We start from the raw sequence: 23,809 nt of genomic DNA, 5'->3' as shown, positions 1-23,809 counted from the left end.
CACAACTCAATTTTTTATCAACATTTTGTTTTTATATATAATATAAACAGTTTGAATTTTATATAGAAAAGTTTCACACCTTGATTTGATTCATTATGTTGACATGTTAAATAAGAAGTATGAAAATCGCAACTGTTTATTTAACTTTATGAACATCATATATTATATAGTATATATAAGAAGTAGAGGAAAATACAGAGTTATATGTTAAATAGGAAAAAATAAAAGCTTAAGATTAGTTAAACAAGAGATGTCGACGTAATTTTGAAAATGCCGATTGAACCATGCAATAAAAATATCCTTCTTTTTACCATTTTACCTTCCAACTGGATAAAAAAATAAAAGTTAAATATATTTTTAACGAAAAGCATGTTAATCATTCTAAGCTTGCTAGTTTTATGTAAAAAGTATGTTTTTTAAGAAAAAAAAATTGTATATGCCCTTAAGAAATATTCTCTCCGTGCTTTAAAGTACAAATTTATCTATTTCGCTTTTCACTTTAGACGTACAAAATTTAGCGAATATATTGATCTGACATATCAAATCGGAAACCATTAATAGTTTAATATTGTTTCAAGTATTCAATTACTAGCTAATAAAACTAGTCTGTCTAACTTTAGGCCATTACTTATTTACTTCATACGAAAAAAATAAATAAGCAAGTTGACAAAAAATTATTTGAAGTTAAAAGAGAGAGCTGGCAGGTGAATTAAGGTTGTAGGTTGCAAGGCCCCGTGGCAGCTAAGGCACGTGATTATATTCGGAGCAATTTAATAAACTTTGATAACAACAACATTGTTTTATTATTATCACCTTATCTGTTTCTATCCAGTTATATATCCATTACACCAACTGTGATGACTACTCCCTTCGCTAATATTAATCTTACACCTAAATAATTAAGGGTCGTATACCATCTCCAAAAACTATACATCAGCAGTCAGCTTATCCGTCATATTATATGAGTCATATATCGTTATTTGGACCGTAAGATAAGGCAAAAAAGGTTACACAACATGTATAGCTTTAGTCTGTTGTTTCTTAGTTACTAGTCCTTTTTTCGCTTCATCATACAGTCTATATGACTATATAAATTCAAAACAATACTTTGATCACTTTTCGCCCTACCATACGCTTTGTATGGTCATATGTGCAATATAACATGTCAGTGGTGTTTGGACAAGTGTTTGTTACTCAATGCTCACAAGGTTGCAAGTATAACTGTGAGCATCAAGAATACAGGTTTATGATCGTTTGCGGCTCAAACTACTCATTGGGCTGTCCATGACTGGAAACCGGATCTTGAATCACCTCAATATTGACTTAATTAATATAACTACAAAATATGAATAATGTTAATGATTTCAAGCTTGTAACAACTTATTAGATTCTTTTAAGTTATGAAGATATATTTATATATATAAATGTATTTGGACAAACGGGTTCATGTCATTCTCCCTCATTCCTGTTTGACAGTGTGTTGGGACACCATGCTCCACCAATGTAACAGTGGACACCTAGAGAAATACGAAAATCTAACCCTACCTAGGCACCCTAAATATGTTAACTTGTCTTCACCACAACTTTTAAAATCCCATAGATCTCGTCGGTGGTCCCGTGGGTTGTAAACAAGCCGAGCCTAGCCCAAACTCAGCTCGTTTTGACTTGCGAGAGCTCGAACTTGGCTCGGTTCGTGAGTCATTTTATCAAGCTAATTGAGCTTTGGGCTTGGTTTGTTTATTATTTATAAATTAATTTACATACAATTTTCATTATTCTTAAAAACTCTTAAGGAAGCTAAGCTCGGCTCACGCTCGTATGTGGTACCTTAAACGAGCCAAAGCTCGTTTCGAGCTCGGTTATTCAGTGCAAAGTTAATACATAGAAGTCCAAATGAGCTAAACTTTAAATACACTAGGCTTGTTAACTCGATGAGCCTAAACCATCTTCTCATACTAGGCTCGAGCTCAGGCTTAATAACTAAATGAGCTTTATTTAAGGCTCAACTTGTTTCACGCTTTTATCAACCCGATCTCAAGTAACTTGCGAGTAGCTTGGCCCGAGCTCATTTGCACCCTAGGTCCGATTTCCCGGCCTGGCCAGATAAGACCAACTAATCCCACATCTCACTAAAAACGATCCTAACCATTAACACACACGCACACACCTCTCCAAAGTTTCTAAATGTGTCACCTAGGCAATTAATATTATTTAGTATTTTACAAATAAAACCTTTAGCTAGCGACAAAACTATGAATCAAGATAATTAAATCCGAGGGGCCGGTAACGAAAGTGATAAAAGAGTGGAGGACCAAAGTAACATTAATAAGTCGGGCCACTTTTGGCTGATGTTTATGTCCGGTTTAACTGGGAGTCCATGTGCCACAATGGTTTCACTTTATTCTCTTTGTTTTCCGGTCGGTTCACAAGCCCCGGTTAAGGTTAAGTGTTTTTATTTTAGTCCACATATGGCTGTACGAGCCGCATATATGCTTGTACCTGATATTTACAGAGATGGGATTTTGCTTTTGGGTTATTGGCACATGCATACGTGTTTTTGGCGTATGTGTAACATTAAAGATAAAATTAGTGATGATGTGTGGTTGTGGGTTTGTCCTGTCGTCCTAGGTCACCTGTCTAGTGTCATCCATCTCCTTAATTTTATCAAACAAATTACACTAATGGACGATGGTCGGCACAGAGGTAATCATCAGCACTTAGATTTATTTTGCAAGATAAGATAAGAATTGTTAATCATAACGGTTAGGGAAGCTTCCATAAGCTAAAGAAGAATTGAAAAGAAATATGCATATTTAATATTTCTCTATGATATAAAAACAATATAATTTGTAGAGCGTACGAAATGGAAATTGCAATGTTGCTACATAGGTGGGTGTATAAACATTGAAAATGTATTAACGCCCTGTTCATGAGTTTTTTAAATGAGGGAAAGGAAATGAAAACTAAGGATAGTTAAAAAATGGGTGTTCTTGAGTTTTTTTAGAATGGAAAGGAAAAAGGTAGGAGGAGTTAAGAGGGATTAAATTGATGTATTTTTCCAATAAGTTATCCTCCCAAAAATGGGATGATTACTTTTCCCAATAAGTTATCATTTCCTTTCCTCCAATTTCCTTCCAACTCAAGAACACACATAATTAAAAATTTTTACTTCCCTTTCCTTTCTTATCCTTCCTTCTCCTTTCCTTGGTTAAAAAACTCAAGAACAAGACGTAAAGAGCTACATACAGCAACCTATAACAACCATTAACTATAACAATATTTGAATTTGAATTTAAATTAGCTATGAACGGGAGTAATTTGTTCACAATTCCTAATAGATACCTGGTAAACTTGTGATGTGGGTCGAAGATGGTCTTAAGAGAAGGGAAAAACAAAAAGAAAAGGAGCTTGTAAGGCTTTTCTAGAATCAAAATATTGCCTAACAATCAGGTTGTCTGTTGTAGGCGTTAGCGGGTGGTGTGGTGCCCCATGACCCATCCATTCTATAAGTTGAAGGCGCCCGTCAGCCCACAAGCAGCCCAGACACCAACCTTGGTGTCTTTACGTCTGTTAACACAATAACTCCCAAGAGGCTGAATTTTAAAAGCGGGTGCCCCACACAACCACCATTCAAACCTTTTCGTTATTTTGTTTAATTTAGTTAACCCATAGCACATTAGTTAATGAGTTAGTGAACGGTGCCTACGTGGCGCTAATGTAGCCTGGTTTTCAATTAACCCACAACATGTAGTCTCAAAAGACAACGTATAGCCTTACAATTAACTGTGTTGACCCATTACATCTAACAATATCGACCACCTGCCATAGAGGTGCACAAAAAAAACCGGTTCCGAACCCCACCCTACCCTACCCGCGGATACGAACCGCGCTTTGGGTTCCCCCGGACCCGGTGGAACCAATTCCGCCAATACCCGGTCAAAACCCGACCCTACATTACATGAAAAAAAAACCATGGAACCGGTCAAATACCCGACTATACCGGAACCGGTTCCTACCCGGACCCGGTTTTATCTTTTGTTGAACATACCCGGAACCGGTTCCAGTTCCTGAGAATACCTGGTTCGTGCACCTCTATGACCCATTACCTAAGAAAAGTGAAATAAACAACTATAACTGCCGACTTGCATAAATGACTTGCCCTATTGCATGAAACTTGAGGCCCATGGTTCTGTGTTGCATCAGAACATACACACCAAGTTATTTGCTTTCCAGCAACAACTGGTAAGTCTTACTAATTTAGACGATTCACAGTTATATGTTTAGTAGGTGGATTATAATCTTTTCACCCTAACATGACAAAAGGAAAAGACATAACAGAACAAAAATGGTTGAAGCCTTATTCTATTTACAACCCACTCAATTTTTTAAATCACTCTAGCGTTGAGCATTGTTAAACGAGAAATCACATTGCTTTCTCATCTAATAGAGCTTAATGATATAATTGAGTGAATCGTAAATAGAATAAGACCTTAGTTCAACCATTGGTTGTTGCGTCCCTCTTTGCCCTTTGCCACATCGAGCTGAATAGACCTCAGTCCACCATCTAAACTTATAACAAGGACAAGTATAAATTAGTAACACATTTACCTACTGTTGCTAAAAAGTGAAAACAAACAAATTAAGCTAAAACCCACAAGTAGAAAACTGAATCGTTACTGAAAGTGTTTGCAGGTAAAATTAAACTTAAGTCACCTGAATAAAAACTGGAAAACTAGAATTAAGTTAAAACACGGAAACTGAAAACAACTCCAGTAATGTACATTGCACAATTCTGGGACTAGCAAACAAACAAACGTCGTTTAATATCAACATAAACTGCGTTACCTAAAACGTTTATTGCTCTTACAAAGAATTCCTTCATAGTCGGTACGCATTCTCATAAGGGGCTTCTGGAACAATGGGTTCACCGGTAAATGGGTCAAACTTGTACGGTTCACCAGTATACGGGTCAAACCTCATTTGGGGACGAGTAGCTGGGACATCACCAACACCACCTTTTGCATAAGCTGGTATACGGTACGGGTCTTCTGTATAAGATATTGAAGACGAACCCGGGATTTGGTGTGATGGGTTGGGACTCATTTCCTCCATGTTTCCATGAGCTGGTGGAATATTTGAATTAAGTAAATACCGACTGTAATTAGCGGTAGAAGAACCGGGTAATTCATGACTTGGCAGACGATAATCAGAATATAATGAAGAATAACGAGATGCGTAACCATCCGACCTGCATTATACGCAATTTAATAAACGAAAACAGTAATTTTAAGTCCGCTGAAAATAACTTAACCAGGAGTCCAGGATTACGATTTTATTTTGTCTTGTTCATAAGATAATATTTTATTTTCTATAATCATAATAATTATCTCAATTTTTCAAACAAAAAGAAATTCATTTGAAATATGTTCTAGAATAAACTTGGAGAGAATTTCCCTTTGGGGTAAAGTTTTGATCAAACTTATATTTTTGTAATTTGTAATCATTATAAGTTATAGGTAGCATTTGCTTCGGAATTTTGGTTCACAAGTATACATGCTATCCATTTTAAGGTGCAAATTTAGATATTTGGATAGTAATCAAATACTTAAGTTATAAAAGGTGTTACAAAATTGTTGTTTCGGAATTATGATATTTCATTAATTACAGGAGATTTTACAAGTATTGGTTGGAATATTATTTAATCATGCTTGATTTACAATTGAATTAGAGTATATTAACTATTAAGCTTATCATATTTATGAAATTGCTCTTATTAACCAAGTTGCTTCGAATACAAGAAACAAACCTAGTCACACTTGGGTCAACATGCAAGGCAAGAGAATCAACAGCTGAAAGATGGGCCCGGAGGCCCAGGCCCACTGGTTCCCTGACATTAGTGTCCCTTAATCTTGACAAATTTAAAGGTGGTTGATTCAATCCAAGTTTGCTCACCTGGTACTGTATGCGAAATGAAGATTACTTGTGTTGGAACTCTAGAAATTAGAGCCATAAAACCAAGGAAGAATTGCACATATAACCTCCGAAAACTTAAGTTTTGTATTTGTCCTTCCAAAGTTTATAGTATCATTTTCGTGCTTTCAAAATACCAAAAACAGAGCACCAAAAAAATATTTCATTTTTACATGATTATCAATTAACAAATTGTACGACCAATTTACCTCTCCCCAACAGACAAACAAAGTGCCAAAAAGAGTTTTCTCTGTGTGTTCCCACTCTCATGGCATTGAAGATGATACTTTTTAGGTTTGTGGGCTGTTAATGATTTTGGTAAAACTAGATAAGGCTCTTCTGCCCCTTCGCATTTTTTTTTCTTTTTTGCTGTTTTTCTGCATCTTGCAGAAAGTGAATGGGGGTAGTTTTGTAATTGATGTACATTTGTTTTCGTAATAAATTGTTGTTCCAAAAAATGGTTAGTGATAGTTCAGTTGGTAGGTAGAATAATGATGCAGTGGCGTTATAGTTTCTATTTCTCGTATTTGGGTAGCTATTATTACAGAGAATAAACCATCTCAATATGAGAGCTTTAATGTTTTTGAAACGTTAAATTGAGAGTTTTACTTCACAATCATGTAACTGGTTCTCATTTGATTGCTTTTGCACCATGAAGAAGGGCAATTAGATAAGTTTAATCAATTTTGGTTGTTTTGGGCTTCTATACATATGATGCTTCTATAAAATTTAGTGTACCTCATTTACTATGAGGGTAAAATGGGAATTTATTGGTGTAGAAATATACTTAGAAAGGAATTGATGCTGGAGTGAGAAGATACAAGTGTTTCGGTTTTGAAAGGGCATATATGATAGTCAAAAGAATACACATAAAATATCAAAGCTTTAAGATAGTGTGTGTGTGTGTGAAATTCTGCCTAAAACTAAAACTTAATACATACCTTTGAAATTAGAGAAGCAAGATATGCTCGCTTGTCATGTTCATCTGCTCCTGATAACATGAACTGTAGAGAAAGATATTAGCATTATTAATGTATGAGCTAAAAAATATTACTTGTGTACAACAGAGATCTTAATATTCAATAGTAGTTAAACCTGATCAAGAACTAATATGGCTGTAGATTCAGGTAGCTCCGCTAGATTATTAAGAGATTCAACTTCAATCTGCAAAAGAAAATATATAAATATCAAAAGTCCTAATGTCAACTTCCCTAAAAGCATCAAGAAAAAGAATATCAGAGGATAACATACATCATATCGAGTAGCAATACCGAGTCGTAAAATTCGAAGCAACCGATCTCTGACAGCCACTGGTAGCAAAAGAACTGCAGCTTCATGGGGATCAGCAACTGCAGGTTCCTAAAATTAAGCAGAAAAAAATATCGTGTAACCAGATTATTTTTCAAGAAAGGATATTTATAATTTAATATCGATATAATATACCTTTTGAATTATGTCTTCGCGGTAGCCATTGAAAGAACTGAAGACTGACTCATAATTTTGAGGTTTGTAGTTATTTAAAATCTCACGGGGCTGAGTGACTTGGGAATCTTCATAAACCCTTTTCCTTTTCTTGTCCATGGGCCTTGCAACTTCAACCTATTATTACAATATGCACAAGATTGAATAATAAAGTCTCATACTTGTTTATTTTTCTAGCAAATAACTAATTAATAACCTAGAGTTGCGTACAGTACCAGCATCTTAAATGATGGACCGCCCTTTGACCCTGGGACGTTTTTGTCATTTAGCCCCCTTATCGCATTATCAAGATGCTATTTATGGAAACAAAGTTTAGAATTAGTCATTACAATAACATTAAAAAAATTATTGAAATGTTAAAAGTGCATGCTAACTTAAGCTTTGCCACTTACTGATCTTTGAGTAAAGTGAATAAATCCAACTGTAGAAGTGCCCTTGTTGTGTACCACCACTTTTTCTACCTGAAACACAATCAATCAAACCATTAAATAGTTAAATTATAAACAAAACATAAACTAAAGTGGCTCTAACCTTCCCAAAGGGGTCGAAGAGTAACTTCAAGTAGGTTTCATCAGCACCGAAGGGTAGGTTTCGGACAAATGCTATTGTTGTCTGAAACACAAAAATGAAATCATACATGGTATGACAAATTCAAATATCATCATGCATGTTAAATTACTGAAATAAGTAAACACCTTAGCAAGTTCATCTGAATCAACTCCAGCATTCTCCTCAGCCCACTTTACAGATGGATGCAAAGTACCACCAAGAACAAAACCTGGCTTGGCACCAGCCTTTAATGCACGTGCTGCAGCCTGATAATAAAAGTATAATACCGTTATATTATACCACATGATCTGGTCTAAACTGAATTTTGACTGGTCAACAAGATGAGTAAACAGAGGACTTACAGAATGGGATGAAAACTTCACAAAACCAAAACCACGGTTCTTGATCTTTTTGCTAGCAGTGTCACTACCACTTAGGGGCTGTGCAAGATCAACGGAAACAACATCTGGAAAAACCTATAACCACCAAAACAGTTGAAGAAATGGTGTTTTGATTAGAATAAGTTTAGTTTATAACCAAAAAAAAACGAAAATGAAAACATAATTTACCTGGTGGACAATCTTACTAAAATCATCAGCGCTCCACCCTAAACATACAATATAAGTAAGATGGATGGGAGTAAAGACTTTAGTCATTATGTTAAAAGTATTATGAAGAGATTAAAACAAACCTTTGTTAAGATTTCCTATAAAAAGTGTATCATTTCCAGCTGATGGAAGAACACCAATCTTTTTCCCGTCAAGCTGAAACATACAAGGCAAAAAAACAAGTTGATTTTACCAATTAACCCTAAATTTGGTTAGAACTATTCTTTACCATAGATTCATGTAACTCCTTCAGAGCCTTGTCAGCAGCATCTTTTGTTGCAAAGCGTATAAAGCCGAACCCCTATGCAATTTGCACATAAACAGATATGTAAGCTTTAAAAAGAGGTAATATAATTATAAGCAGACTATTGGACAAACATAACACCTTTAGGTTGCCACTTGGATCCTTCATCAAGCGAATGTCAACGATTTCTCCACAAGCTGAAAACACCTAAAAGAGACATAAACAGAGGGTTGAGAGTTTGACAAAGTTGAACAACTATGTAATCCTTTTGCTTGCATATTTACATATAAAGAACACAGCAACAATTTATTTTAATATACATAAAGAGATGGCTGACCTTATGAATCTTGTCTTCAGTCAGAGAACGGGCCAAACCGCCAACAAAAACTTCCACACCCTTGCTTCCATTCTCTGGTAAACCGAAAAGAAAGATCCCACTTAATTAAACACGACACATCAAGTCATTAAAAAAATTGTGGATGAGAACATGAGATATCCCCTCTATTACAACGGAGCTACATTTTACCCTTGAAATCAAATTAACCACAACAAAAAATAACTAAATAAATAAATCTTTGGACCGATTATTCTCTTATTAAACCAACTAGGGATGGGCTCGGTACCGTACCAAATTTCCCAAAAACTTGATACTCGTACCGAAAATGCTCGGTTAAGTACCGATACCGCACCTGTAGGCAAAAAATTGGTAAAAACCGGTACCATTTGCTCATCCTTAAATCCAACCTAACAAAATGTCATACAACTTATTGCAATTTTGATAATAATGATTGAAATTTAATGTGGAATATAATGCTGACTTTAATTTAATTCATCTTGTTTGATATGTAATTTGTTTCGAAAAAGTGCATAATTTTCCAGAGAAAACCTAAAATGAATAAATTGACAGACTACAGTTTCAGCTTGTTAGTTGTTAGATATGAAAGTGTAGTAATTATTTCAGCTTGTAGTTCAAAGTAAAATTAGGATTAGATTAATAAAGTGTTAAAAAAACTTACGGTAATCAATTGAATTACGATCCAATGAGTGACTCATTATCTGCAATGAATAATAACAAAATTAGTAATCAAATTACAAAATGAAGCAATTATTGTTAAGACAAGGCTTACCGTGTGTCTGTCTGTCTTGGTCCGATTGATTAATTGATTATCTGAAGATGGTCCGGTGGAAGAAGATGGATCCACCGTACAAGCAAATAAGATTCTTCGGTGAGTTTTGAGAATAATCTAATCTCTCTCGGGTTATAGGGTTCTTTGACTTTTATTTATCCCCTGGTTTGGATTCAATCAATACCACGTCGCTATTTTAATGTTACCGGTATTAACTAAATCGAAAATTGGTACCGTATTTGGTATATACACTCATCCATTTATGGTATCGGACTGATCTCATTCCAATAGACCGGTGCTAGAACATTAATTCAGAGTCACATCTTCTTATGCAACCCGAGAAATCGGATTATTTGAATCAATTGATATAAATCGCTACCTATCGTGTACATAATCGTGATATGAAGTAAATGTGCGCCGTTATAAAGGTATGCAAAAGGAAATTTTAACAAACGTCACGAAAATAAAACTTGGAGTCATTATAAAATTACAATTGCCTAATATCAAATTTTCCAGAGTTTTTTATAACACAAAGATAATGCAATGATGTTAAGACTCCGGCCTTTAGCATTAAATTCTCATACATTTTGACTTCGTCAATGGTCATGAACAAGCTCAAAAACTAAATTTAACACATCAACAATTTAGATAATGTACTTTGTTACGATATTTAAATCATGATTAGACAATTAACTATGGTCTTAAAACTTCATCTCACCTTTTAGGGCATAACTCGTTCTAAACATAAATCCATGAATCACTATAATTCATCATTGACGGAAAACTCATCTATTGTAAGGTTAATAGTTTATGTGCACTTCGTTTTGGGTAATAACCTATCCCGATTCAAAAATGACCAATCCAATTATAATATACATACTTGGAGTGTAACGTTTAGCCAGTAAGGTGGTTAGCGGTGGTGAAGTTGGGACCATAAACAAGTCGGGGTAGCGGACTTAATACGCATACGAAAAGGCACAAGGGGAGGGGGGGTAATGAAGCCGTGCTTTAGTGGTTAAGATTGCAAAATATAGTCAGTGATTCAATCCCCTAATCTCTTTGGGTGTAACATTTTGCTGGTAAAAAAAATATTAATATACTAAAGATGAAAAAAAATGCATAAATTAAACTTTATACCTGGGATACTCCCATACAACTATACAAGTATAATTATTAATTAATATGGTTTAATACATCAAGAATCATACAATTTCAGTTGTTAAAGGTACATGTATTTTACGCATTACAGGGGTTTGCCTAATCGTTAGTCTTATATTCTGTTAAATACTCCACCCATATCAATATTTCACAAGATAGCATTTTATTATGGAGTTATGACCACGGGTTTCGGTTGAAGGGTCTTAGTCCGTTTTGGTGTTTGTGATAGTGTTAGCTTTCATCTTCTTAGGTGCTGTTTGTTTTTCCTTAAAAGCACTTCTCCACCTCTTTTGTCTGCACTGAGAAGAGGGCGCGCAGACGTTGGGCTCTGCAGTGTGTTTGTTTTTCCGAAGACGTTTCATTAAAAAACGTCTGCGCGCCCTCTTCTCCCAGAAGTGTTGGTATTGTTACTTCTCACCTCTTCTAACCAATTTCTTTCCATCTTTCTTATTCCATCAGACACTCCCAAACCCTAATCCCCTCATCCTCTCCACTGCCACCCAACTCACCCACCATCAACCTGTCGCTCCACTGCCGCCCAACTCTCCCACCGCTGCAACCCCATCTCTCCACTGCTCCAGCGCCGCCGCCCCACCGCCGCAACCTGCCGCTGCCGCTCTACTGCTCCAGTGCCGCCCCACCGCTGCAACCCCGCCGTCCTCTATTCCCCCATATCAGGTTTAATTTCATACCTTTTGTTACTATTGATGTTTGGTGTGTAGGTTCTGTTATTATTGAGTTTGGTGATTTTAGGGTTTATTGAACCAGATTATGTTATCTCGTAGTGGTTAATACATGTTTTGATTGATTTTGGTGATTGTTAGGGCTTATTGAACCAGAGTGTGTGTTTGTTTGTCTCGTGGTAATGAATACGTGTTTTGATTGTTATTTTTATGCTATAAACATTTTCATGATTTTACTTGATAATTGTTGCTATGTTAGGCGTTAGTTTGTGGAAAAGATAATTGCTTTGAAGTTACTTGAACTGTGAATGCTAGCTAATATATCAAACATTAACTTGTTATATGTCTTATGAGATTAGATTAGATTAGATTTAGAATAGTTTTGGTAGTCTGCAGTTATTAAAAAACAAACAGTCTTCTTGTTGCAGACTGCAGAGTTTTGGTCCACCTCTTCTGCTACAGATGTTGGCAGATGTGGTTTCGCAGTCTTCTGACATTTTACCTCTGAAAAACAAACAGCACCTTAGATTCGATCCAACCACTTCAAATCCTTCTTTAGTATAGTAGAGCCAAGATGATGTTATTGCTAAGATGTAGGGTAAGGTGTAGTGCAGTGATGCTAAAAGGAGAGATGCCTCTAGTCTAAAATAGTGTCTTCACCGCATTCATGGTGATCTCGTCGTGCATACAAGTGTGCATACAAGTGTGCATACACACAAGAGAGGAGATAGTAAGAGTTAGATAAACAATTGTTACTTGTTCTTTTTATTCTGTAAGAAAGCATTTTTTATTTATAAAAAATAACTTTGGGCTTAAGCTCTAATGGGCAGGCCCTAATTTGGGCTAACCACTAAGCCCAAAATGGTTGGGCTAATATGTTGGGACTTGGGTCCGATTATAGGGGTAAATCGTCACCAATGATCTCTTTGTTCGATTTTATAATTTCAGTTCTCTCATTGATATTCCACCTATCTGATTTACTACATTAACTTCAATGCGTTAGAAAATCAAAGTATTATCTAGCCTGCTACAAAATTTACATTTTGGTTTTTTGTGAGTAATTTAGTCAACCCTAACCAAGGCTATGTGTAATGGTCATTAAACAAGAAAAATGTATCGTCACGTAACTGTCATATAGTTAGTTAGAAGTCATTTCACTAACCATTTTTATTAACATGTGTAACTGTTTCACTTAAAAGTTACAAAATAAAAAATAAAATGTGTTAGATGACAGGATTTCATTGACAATGAAATTTAACTCTCATATATCATCCTTGCCAAACTCTGGTCCTTTGCCCCACCCACCCAACACATGCCCTGGGGGCCGGTGTTTCATGTCCTTTTGGGATGAGGTGGTCGTGGGCATTAACCCATTACACATAGCCTAAGGTTTATATTTAACAAGTTCTATATTATTTTATAAAATTTTATTTTTTTTATCAATTCACCACTTGAATTCCCTTTATAACATCATCCTAAATGGTCATAATAAACCAAGTTCATCAACTATCTAGGTTTGCAACCTTTAAAACACCTTTTGGATCGAACACTTTGCGTAAACTACTAGATTGGTATACCCTTTCTAACACTTTTTCTTACTTAACGTAACAATGTTTGAAGTTTTAGCTATACAAGTTATTATGGGGATAATTCCTGCTTAAAAGGTTGAAATTTTAGTGGTTAGTTTTATCCATGAAATTTTAGTGGATAATTTTTGTAAGGTGCTTACCTCTACAAATGTGAGTGTGAGTTCAAATACAATCAAGTGCAAGGTTAGGTAGGATTTTAGGCGTTAAAAAATTGTTGTTAAAAGAAAGGTAGTCGAATTAACCTTTGATGATTATCTACAACTTGTGATGGTAAATAACAATGTGTTGAGATCGGACCGGACCGGCAGGTCCAACCGTGACTCATTCCACCGACCGGTCCGGTTCTATATGGTTTGCTCGGCTCCCAGAGAACCGGCCGGTCGCCGGTTTAACCGGTCATTTTTTATCAAAGTTATTCGGCTGGTCCGATCGGTTCGACCAGTGAACCGGTTGACCGTCCGGTTCAATGTTCGATCTGGTTATGAAAACATTGGTAAATAATCCATGAAAATTAATCTTTCAGTCAAATTTAGTCAATCCCATTAAGAGATCACCTACCAAATCCTTAACTTTTTGGTTTTGTTTTTTTATATTGTTGAATAGAGAAAATGATTGTTTGCGTCCCTGTGGTTTTAAGGAGGAGGCACAATGAGTCCCCAAAAGAATATTCGAACTGGTTGAGTCCCCGTGGCTTCAAAAATGAACTATTTGAGTCCCTGCCAGATTTGAAATTACTAGCTTATACCCTTTTTATGATCCATATGAGTTCTTGTGGTTAAATAATTGCTCAGTTTTAGTCACTCTTTAAAAATTACCTCCAAATTACATAATTAACCTCCAGACTATAATCGATAAAGCCATAATCAACTAACCAAATCATAATCAACCAAAAATAAATGAATTAAACTTTTTTTTAACAAAAATAAAAAAAAGTTAAAAAAAAACGAACTAAGCTAAATTTTTTAACAAAAAAAGACGAACTAGACTTTTTTTAACATAAATACGAACCGAACTATTTTTTAGCAGAATTACAAACCGAACTACATTTTAATAAAAATAAACGAACCAGACTACTATTTTAAAAAAAGTAAACGATCGAAGTACTTTTTAGTGAAAATAAACGAACAATTTTTTTACTAATTTTTACTAAACTAAACGAACGTGTTTGGTTCGTTTATTTTTGTTAGAAAGATAGTTTGATTCGTTTATTTTTGTTAAAAAAGAAGTTTGATTCGTTTATTTTTGTTAAACGAAATGAACTAGTTGCTAAAAAAATGATTTGGTTCTTTAGTTTCCTTAAAAAGTTAATTTGGTCCATTTATATTTTTTAAAAAGTAGTTCGGTTTAATTTTTGTTGAAAATGTTGTTCGGTTTGTTTATTTTTGTTAAAAAAATTGATCAAGTCTATTTATTTTTGTTAAAAGGTGAAAGAGACTCAAAAGACCAATTATGAAAGTTCAAGGACTCAGAGTGACAATGTGTATATATATAAGTGAAATGTCGAATCTACCCTTGAAGCTAACATAGTTAAGTAACAGCAGAGACTCAAATAGTTTATTTTTGAAACCAAATGGACTCAACCAGTTCGAATATTCTTTTGGGGACTCATTGTGCCTCCTCCTTAAAACCACAGGGACGCAAACAGTAATTTTCTCAATCTAATGAGTTATAACCTTTATTTATGATGTTATCGAGTTAGTATTAAGCATCACATGTCTCATAATTTTCCAAAAGTTTGGGTTTTCAAAATCAGAGTTAACAAAAAAAACTCAAATAGCAATCTTGTTAGTTTCACCTTATAACTGAATTCAAAGGTTTATAGTGGTTTTAAGCCATTATTATTGATGGTACAATACTATTGATGGTACAATACTAGAGATTTCATTCCAAACCGATATAATGAAAGACACTCGTCAATTCGTCATATACATCAAATACATGGCTTATGGTAGAATGTGCTTACCACCACTGAAGTCATGGAACTTCCAACACCTTGGATGACTAGCGAACACCTATTAATCAAGATTCGAACTTCGGATTGAGTGAATTTTGGTGACTTACATGGACCTTCGCACCTCCATCATCACACACGTGAACTCACACAAAAATGTCTCTTATTTAAGAGATGGAAGAAACACGCACTTATAGATCTATACCAGGTTTTATATGAACTTTTTATCGCCCACATTTGATGCATTAACTTGAGTCTTGGCTCTTTAGCACACAATTTGATAATTTCACCACCAAACCATGAGAATAAGTTATTTCACCTTTCGGCCCAGAACGAGATGACAAAATGGCTTAATACTACAACATCACAAAACATTACTTATCGTTGAAAAATAATATCGCACATATGTAACTTAAAATAGGGATATTACAATTACAAAATAAACTTTAAACAGTTTAATGTATTTATATGTTATGAATTTGAACTATACTAAATCAAATGATTACATCATCAACATATACAATTATGCATCATCACAAATGTATGTTAGAAAGAGTAGATGATTTCATTATCACATTAAAAAATATACATATTGTTAGAAGACTACAATAACTAACACAAGATTGTAGTTGTAACTCAAAATCTTTAGTGGGTAAAGAAGAGAGTTGTATAACTAACAAATGTGTGAAACTACATAAAGATTAACTATTTGGTAAACAACTAGTCGTGAAGCAAACGAAAAACATGTTCATCTATTTAATATTAGTAATTCGTAACTTATATATAAGGTTTATGTGTCTTTATAATTAAAACAACTATACAAAAAACATCCCACAGAATAAAATTTCTCAACACACAACATATACGACAACTAAAAGAACAAGTTATCTATGTGTCGTGCGGGTTTGCAAAATCAATTTAACAAGTGATCTCACAATGCTGCAAAGACTTGGTTTCTTAAGCTGTTTGCAACTGGGATATTATGTAGTTGTATAAGTATACCAAGTTCTCAAAACGCAAGGCAAAAGATTTTCAAGCCGTGTCTTCACTTTCTGGTTTTTATTGAGTGCTAGGAATTATGATGTGGTTAATCGAAAGCTGGCAAACTGAAGCACTTTGGTCAACAAAAGTAAAAAAAAGTCTGGGTTGAAACCAGTTCGGCTTGGTCAACAAAAGTCAAAACTGATTTAAGATCAGTTTCAGTTCAGGTTGAAACTAGTTTCTTGACAATGCTACAATCGGTTCCGGTTCGAGCACTGACCGGTTTTTGCCTGGTTTCGGTTCGGTTAACCGACTTTTGTGAAGAAAATTACAAACCGGTTCCAAACCTGCAGTTTCAATCGGTTCCAAACCGGTTTTTACATAATCGATTTCAAATATGTTAAGCTTCAGTTCAATTTTTGGGTCGATTCGGTTAACCGTTTTGTTCGCCCACCTTAGTCGTCAAAAAGAAAATATATATAAAAAAAAAGTTAATTTAATAAAAAAACTTCATCCAACCTTATAAAAATCTAAAACCCTAAACCCATTTCTTGTCATCTCATCTCTTTCCCAAAACCCTAGCCACTCCACCGTTACCAAACCTTCCACCATGTCCGACGTCGACGTCCACCGTTCCGACAAGAAGAAAAAGAAAACCAAGTCCAAAGACACCGCCGAACCCACCATCGATTACTTAATCAAACCCACATCGTTCACACCTTCCATCGACACATCCGACTGGCCCATCCTCCTCAAACACTACGACCGATTGAACGTCCGAACCGGCCACTACACTCCACTCCCATCCGGTTACTCACCTCTCAAACGCCCTTTAGCTGAATACATCAGGTACGGTGTTATTAATCTAGACAAACCCGCAAACCCTAGCTCCCATGAAGTAGTCGCCTGGATTAAGCGTATCCTTCGTGTCGAGAAGACCGGTCACAGCGGTACTCTCGACCCGAAGGTTACCGGTAATTTAATTGTCTGTATCGATAGAGCCACTAGGTTAGTTAAGTCCCAACAGGGTGCTGGTAAAGAGTATGTTTGCGTTGCCCGTCTTCATTCCACGGTGCCCGATGTCGCTAAAGTGGCGCGGGCGCTCGAGACGTTGACGGGTGCGGTTTTCCAGCGTCCGCCTTTGATTTCCGCTGTGAAGCGGCAGCTTAGGATTAGGACTATTTATGAGAGTAAGTTGTTGGAGTATGATGCGGAGAAGCATTTGGTTGTGTTTTGGATTTGTGTGAGGCGGGTACGTATGTGCGGACGCTGTGTGTCCATTTGGGTTTGATTTTGGGTGTCGGTGGGCATATGCAGGAGTTGCGGAGGGTGAGGTCGGGTATTATGGGGGAGAAGGATAATATGGTTACGATGCATGATGTGATGGATGCGCAGTGGATGTTTGATAATTATCGGGATGAGAGTTATTTGAGGCGGGTGGTTATGCCGTTGGAGGTGTTGTTGACTAGTTATAAGAGGTTGGTGGTTAAGGATTCTGCGGTGAATGCGATATGTTATGGTGCGAAGCTTATGATCCCGGGGTTGTTGAGGTTCGAGAATGGGATTGAGAACGGTGAGGAGGTGGTTTTGATGACGACGAAGGGGGAGGCGATTGCTTTGGGGATAGCGGAGATGACGACTGCGGTGATGGCGACTTGTGATCACGGGGTTGTGGCGAAGATTAAACGGGTGGTGATGGATAGGGATATGTATCCGAGGAAATGGGGGTTGGGTCCCACGGCTTCGATGAAGAAGAAGCTGATTTCAGAAGGGAAGTTGACTAAGCATGGGAAGCCGAATGAGAAGACACCGGCTGAGTGGACAAGGAACGTTGCTCTTCCTACGGGTGGTGATTCTATGGTTGCTAGTCTTGCTGCTGCGCCTGAACCTGCAGGTGAACAAGTTGCGGAGGAAGGTGGGAAAGTCGAGAGTGAGAAGAAGAAAAAGAAAAAGAAGAAGGATAAGGACGGTGAAGACGGTGATGAAGGGCGTAAGCGTAAGTTAGAAGATGAAGATGTTGCAGAGACGCCGGTTGTGAAGAAAAAGAAGGTTGAAGCAGCGGAAGAAGTGGTGGAAGGTGAGACTACTGAGAAGAAGAAGAAGAAAAAGAAGGATAAGGACGGTGATGTGGATTCTTCGGCTGAGAAGGGAGACGGGGATAAATCCGAAAAGAAATCTGAGAAGAAGAAGAAAAGTAAAGATGCTGAAAATGGTGAAGAAGTGAGCAAAAGCGAGAAGAAGAAGAAGAAAAAGAAGAAAGATGCAGAGGAAGAGTAGTTACTATAATAATAAGATGATTTCATGAATTTGTAGTTGAACTTTGATGTTCCTATATTCATGAATCCAGTAGTTGCTGCATATTTCTAGAAGGTAGCAAGTATTTTAGTGTTGAATTTCTATGTTTAATTATATGTCTTGTTTAATTTGTTATGTGTTTTGAGATGTTTTGTAAGGATTTTGGGTTCCTTGAGTTTTGAAACTTTATGTAGTCTCAAGTTGCAGCTTTTAAAGCATTTTGTTTTTATTAAAGCTTTTCTCTTTTCTTTAATTAGCTTGTTTTGGTTGGTTGTTTTAAACACTTAAACTTGACATTATCAAATTTTTATTGGTTTTAGGAATTAATCTATTAGTGTGGTTTTAGTACTAAAGTTGTAGCATTAGTAAGCTTACCAATAACCGAAAATTGTAAAAAAGTATAGTAACAAATAACCAATAGTCCCAAAAAAATAAAGTCTTGGAAGGCAAAGCTATATATAACAAAGCTGTATCCTTCTCATAAAGGCCTTCAACACCCCTTGCTTAAGATGCTTAAATCCTATGTTTTCACAAAGTCCTATCTTTGACCATGTTCTTAGAGAGGTGAAAGTATAACAAATCATGTCTAATTATCTCAAGTGAGTTTGGGTCTGTCTCTAGAAGAAAACATTTACTACTTTCAAGAATGTTACAAAATTTAACGCAGGAATTAACCTTTTTCCAAGTAAAAGTAGTCAAGGAGAACCACATTCACATCAAACAACTATAAACACTTGACTAAAATGACTTGATCATATTTCAGCAGGAAACATCAGCCACCCCTAATTTTCTTTGGAATGGTTTGTTTAGGACTTTAGGTTATAGACATTTCATTTTCTGTCTCTAAAAGGGGTGTTACTTTACACACCTCTTCATGTGTAAAATTAAATCAACATAACAATCACAATGCCTGGATATTTGTAACTATTACACAATGCACATGCACCAAGTTATAAAAATGTTTAATTATCTTCTTTTAACTACTTTCAAGATAGTTACAAAATTTATAAACCAAACCAGGGTACAAGAACCGCAACCAAGCCAAGGTACAAGAACCGCAATCACCTTTTTCAAGTAAAAATAGTCAAGAAGAACCACACATCAACTATCAAAGGAGTTGATCAATTGATGTCATTTGCACATGGGTAAATAAATATATGAATCATAGTCACATTTATTAGTTTTATCCAGTCAACCCACAAACCTGAAGACACGAAACAACAATGACCCCTGATTCTCGTTGGAATGGCATGTTTAGGTTCAAGCCATTAAATTTTCATCTCTAAAGAGGTTTGTTAACTTCTAGAAGAAAAATAGTGTACAAACCATTGCACTTGATTCTAACTTCTACACATTGTGCTTGCAAATCAAACCAAAAATGTTACTTTCCAATAGCTTTCAAGATTTATACAAAATTCAATGACTATGGTAATGTACAAGAATCGCAAACACCTTTTCCAGGTAAAGAATAGTCAACAAGAATCACACTCGCATCAAACACTCAGACAAGCAAAAGCTTAAGGTAATGAAGGAGGGAGTCGAGTCCCTTAGTGACCACCATGCATCTTCTTTTTGCTGAGGGTTATAAATCTTTGGTTGTTTGGGCATGGTTGGTTGCTTTTCTGACCTACAAAAATGCACAGCAAACAGACCATTCATAAGAGGCTATATAACTTTCACATTCTTTGTGTTCCTTGCCAAACAAGCATTACATTCAGCACATGATCGATAAACTTGGATTTGATTTTCGGTTAATATAAATAATATACCTTTTTGGGATGAAAGGTTTATCGAAAATAGGCATAGGTTGAGCCTTTGGCACAAGCTCCTTTCTCAACCTCTTCAATTCTTCCTCTTCTGCTAACTATACAAGCACACATATCATTCAATCAATGCAATGCAATATATATAAAGAATAAACCAATATGTTTTATATTGGCTGATTTTCTACCTTTTGTTGTTTTTTCTTTTTCAAGTTTGAATTGCTCAATGTATGATAGCTTTTCTTGCACCTGCCATCAAACCATTTAGTCAAAGTAAGTTGACTCCATAGATTTAGTCATCTGGTTCAATCTTATAAGCATATACCTGCTGGTCAAATTCAGCACGCTCAACGGCCCTCATGTCGCTATGTAGAACTAAATCGACAGGTCTGGTAATTTCTTTAACCGTAGGCTTTGCAAGACTCTGAAATTACTCAAACTATGAGTCACAGGTTTATATTTTGATATATGTTTTCATGAGAAAATGATATTGTAAAACAACTTCACCTCGGGTTCATCTGTTGTCCATGGGAGACCCTGTGCAATACGAATTCTCTGTTTCTCCTGCTCAATCATCATCTCTTGTACCTTCTTCGTGAACTCTTCTTGCTTTGATTTTCCTCTTAGCTGCATACAAAAATTGTAAATTACTACATATACATCTTTCGGGCTTGATCAACTCACAAATACTTAAGGCATTCTTAATCTCTTTACTCTAAACTAATACGAAGGCAAATAGAGTGATCGAAAACTAACCTCAGTTTTGAGATTGAAGGGTTGTTGAGGAGTAGTCTTAACTGTCCTCTTACCTCTTCTTCTACCTTTATAAGTTGCAGAGGATTCAGAGCTCTACATGATTAACAACAAAATCAATATCAAGACTTAAATTTCACCATCAAAGTAAATAAACCAATAATGGAAAAGCCATAAAAGAAGCGAACATACATTTCGCCTGCTCCGTCTCCCACCACCAGAATTCCTATTTGAAACACTAAACCAAAGAAAACAACAATCTATTCAGAATCAAATTTACGTAAAAACAAATAAAATTAACACGATTCCAAATAAAAAAAATAAAAAAATTTCCAACCTTGGCTTACTAAGATCACTACCAGATGAACACGAACAGCGCGAATCCAACCCTAAGCTCTCCGGCGTGAGAAACATATCCAGAGAAGAGAATTCAGTCACCGGAGCCTTCGGTCTCAATCCCGGCAGCTCCCATTTAGGAACTTTAACAGTTTCGTCCTCAGCTTCTTCATCCGTCTTCGGTTTACTTATCGTCAACGCATTCTCAAACGCCTTCACCAAATGCAAAACTCTCCCACACCCGTTACTCGGAATACTCTGCCGAGCCACCTCCAACACCTTATCCCTTCTCCTCTTCATCTGTCCACTAAGCCTTTCACCAGACACCTCACTTTCCCCCAATTCCAGTTCGATTACCAAATTAGGGTTTTTTTCAATTATGTTTTCCTTCTCAATTATAACACTACCAGTCTTTGTAAACTCATCTTGAGAAGCCCTAAGAGTATCATAAGCAACACAGACACACTTATTCAACTTAGAATTAGCTCTACACTTACAATTGACTGATTCTAGGGTTTCTAGGGTTTCAGATTTCCAATTCTTCTTTGCCAATACAAACTTCATCTGACGAATTTTGTTCGGTGACGTCACCGGGACCGGCTTCTTCACGGCCGATTTAACACCTTTGGGTTTGATTACCGGAGACTTTGACGGCGTAGGGTTAGGACTGGTTACAGTCTCTGGAAGCTTTGATTTTTTTGAGGGTTTTGGTTTTGACGGCGTCAGTAGTGTGGATGCTCCGGCGTTGTGGGATTCCATCACCGTCGTGTATTCGCCCGGAAAACGTGAAAGTTGGTTATTTGGAAAGTAATTAAAAGAATAAATGACGGAAGTTTGGTTTAATATTATTATTATTAGCTGATGATGACGACGAGTGAAGGAATGAATATAAGAAAATATGAACGTTGAAGGGAAGAAGCGGTCTTTATAACGGCTATTTTTGTTGTTAGGGTTTTTCGGATCTAGTGCAGGTCGGGTCGGGTCGGGTCGGGTGGTTAAATTGAAGGGAATGTAGTGTGATCCAAACTAGAAATGGAGCCTGCTTTGTTTGTTTGTATCCCCCCTTATTTAGGGATCCTTGGTTTTAAGTAAAACATGAAAAACATTTTATCATAATAATTCCATGAGATCTTCATACACCATCTCGTAATGATTGTGTAGGCTTATACGGCTTGTATAGGATAGATGTAAGGAGGGCACATCAAAAAACAACATTTTCAGCATATAGGATCGCATATATCGCATATAGCCCTATTACAAGTTGTATAAGTCTTCAACAACTTGGGTGCTTGTCACACCCCTATCAAAGGCCTAGGAGTATGATAAATATTTGGTACCACAAGTGTAAATAAATCAGAGTTGCGTTAATTTGCGGAAGATTTATAAACTTTAAGGATCGAAAATGTAACATATATATATATATAAGACGGGATTATAAAATACCCGTTAAGTTAACAAAAGATTAGTCGTTTATATTTACAAACCACCATTTTAACTTGTTAAGAGTTTTACAAAACAAAATCCGAGCCATCGGATATCATAATACTTCGTCATTCCAAGCCCTAACTTTGTTCACCAGCAAAATGTAATAAAATACGTCAGCAACGAATGCTGGTGAACACGCTGACGCAAGATAACTTCTTTTACTTTATTACCCCTCGAGACTACGCCTGCCTCGGCCCAACGTGGCTTAGGAATAACAAAGTCAAATAACACATTATAAACTAGAGCCTCTACGCTAGGTCACCTCAGCAAACACCGCAACGTTCGACTTAGTTAAGTACCCGTAAATATACACATAAGGTCATACTACCTACAGGAGAGCATCCTACGACCAAGGGTGGTGTGATCATGCCCATACATCGCATAGTACCACCTATGTAAGGATCCAGACATACGTATACCACAACATGAGGGCTAGGTTCATACCCATAGTTATAACAGTTTTAGGAACACATAGTTCCTTGTAAACAATTTCATATAACAAATTGACTCATTTGAAAACAAGTTTATAAAAGTTTGGGGGCGTATTCACCTTATCTCTTTAGGATCGGCTTCACTCACCGTCCAAGGTCTTTCCCTTCTTTATCTCGCACCTTTAGTACGAGTATAAAAATTTGTTAGTCAGATACACGATCCGGCTTAAGACCTTTAATCTTATATCTCAATCCTCGATTGAACCTTTAGTTCAATTCTTATTTACTTGAAAAACCTTTAGTTTAAAAGTAAATTATAAACCTTTAGTTTATAATAAAACCCGACGTTTCTTCTTCTCTAAGAAACGTAATCATTTTCTTTTATTATTTAATAATACTCTTTA

The 23,809-nt window shown here is 36.1% G+C and overlaps 1 protein-coding gene and 2 pseudogenes across 2 annotated transcripts; 1 reads left to right on the top strand and 2 right to left on the bottom strand.

Moving 5' to 3' along the window:
- Positions 1-4,743: 4,743 nt before the first annotated feature.
- On the bottom strand, positions 4,744-10,082 carry LOC143601601 (uncharacterized). Its single transcript, XM_077078973.1, has 18 exons — positions 9,981-10,082; positions 9,870-9,909; positions 9,191-9,264; positions 8,995-9,060; positions 8,839-8,910; positions 8,693-8,765; positions 8,571-8,608; positions 8,364-8,477; positions 8,148-8,267; positions 7,984-8,064; positions 7,845-7,913; positions 7,668-7,745; positions 7,414-7,569; positions 7,222-7,329; positions 7,066-7,134; positions 6,912-6,974; positions 5,807-5,958; positions 4,744-5,248 (listed from the first exon to the last, which is right to left on the bottom strand). Exons 2-18 carry the CDS (start codon positions 9,904-9,906, stop codon positions 4,879-4,881), a joined length of 1,740 nt encoding a protein of 579 aa, XP_076935088.1. The 5' UTR covers positions 9,907-9,909; positions 9,981-10,082; the 3' UTR covers positions 4,744-4,878.
- Positions 10,083-16,932: 6,850 nt separating this feature from the next.
- LOC143601600 (H/ACA ribonucleoprotein complex subunit 4 pseudogene) lies at positions 16,933-18,834 on the top strand (annotated as a pseudogene).
- A 1,204-nt stretch (positions 18,835-20,038) lies between these two features.
- Positions 20,039-22,248, bottom strand: LOC143601603 (microtubule-destabilizing protein 60-like; annotated as a pseudogene). The gene is made up of 8 exons (XR_013147685.1): positions 21,491-22,248; positions 21,346-21,391; positions 21,157-21,249; positions 20,908-21,027; positions 20,726-20,824; positions 20,589-20,649; positions 20,407-20,497; positions 20,039-20,264 (listed from the first exon to the last, which is right to left on the bottom strand). The product of XR_013147685.1 is annotated as a microtubule-destabilizing protein 60-like (transcript).
- Between the last annotated feature and the right edge of the window lie 1,561 nt (positions 22,249-23,809).

This window comes from Bidens hawaiensis, unplaced genomic scaffold (assembly GCF_021521415.1).
Source record: "Bidens hawaiensis isolate Kalapana, Puna unplaced genomic scaffold, B.hawaiensis_p1.1 tig00056820_1, whole genome shotgun sequence".
NCBI classification, from domain to species: domain Eukaryota; kingdom Viridiplantae; phylum Streptophyta; class Magnoliopsida; order Asterales; family Asteraceae; genus Bidens; species Bidens hawaiensis.
Note: the sequence above shows the minus strand (reverse complement) of the source record. Positions and strands in the feature narration are given on the sequence as shown.

Bases quoted from the DNA above. Each gene is read 5' to 3' on its own strand.
- LOC143601601 (XM_077078973.1), bottom strand. From the start codon at position 9,906: ATGAGTCACTCATTGGATCGTAATTCAATTGATTACC. The intron at 9,061-9,190 runs GTCAGCCATCTC...TGTCTCTTTTAG, and splicing joins CTGAAGACAAGATTCATAAG to GTGTTTTCAGCTTGTGGAGA. The intron at 7,330-7,413 runs GTATATTATATC...GCTTAATTTTAG, and splicing joins GCGAAGACATAATTCAAAAG to GAACCTGCAGTTGCTGATCC.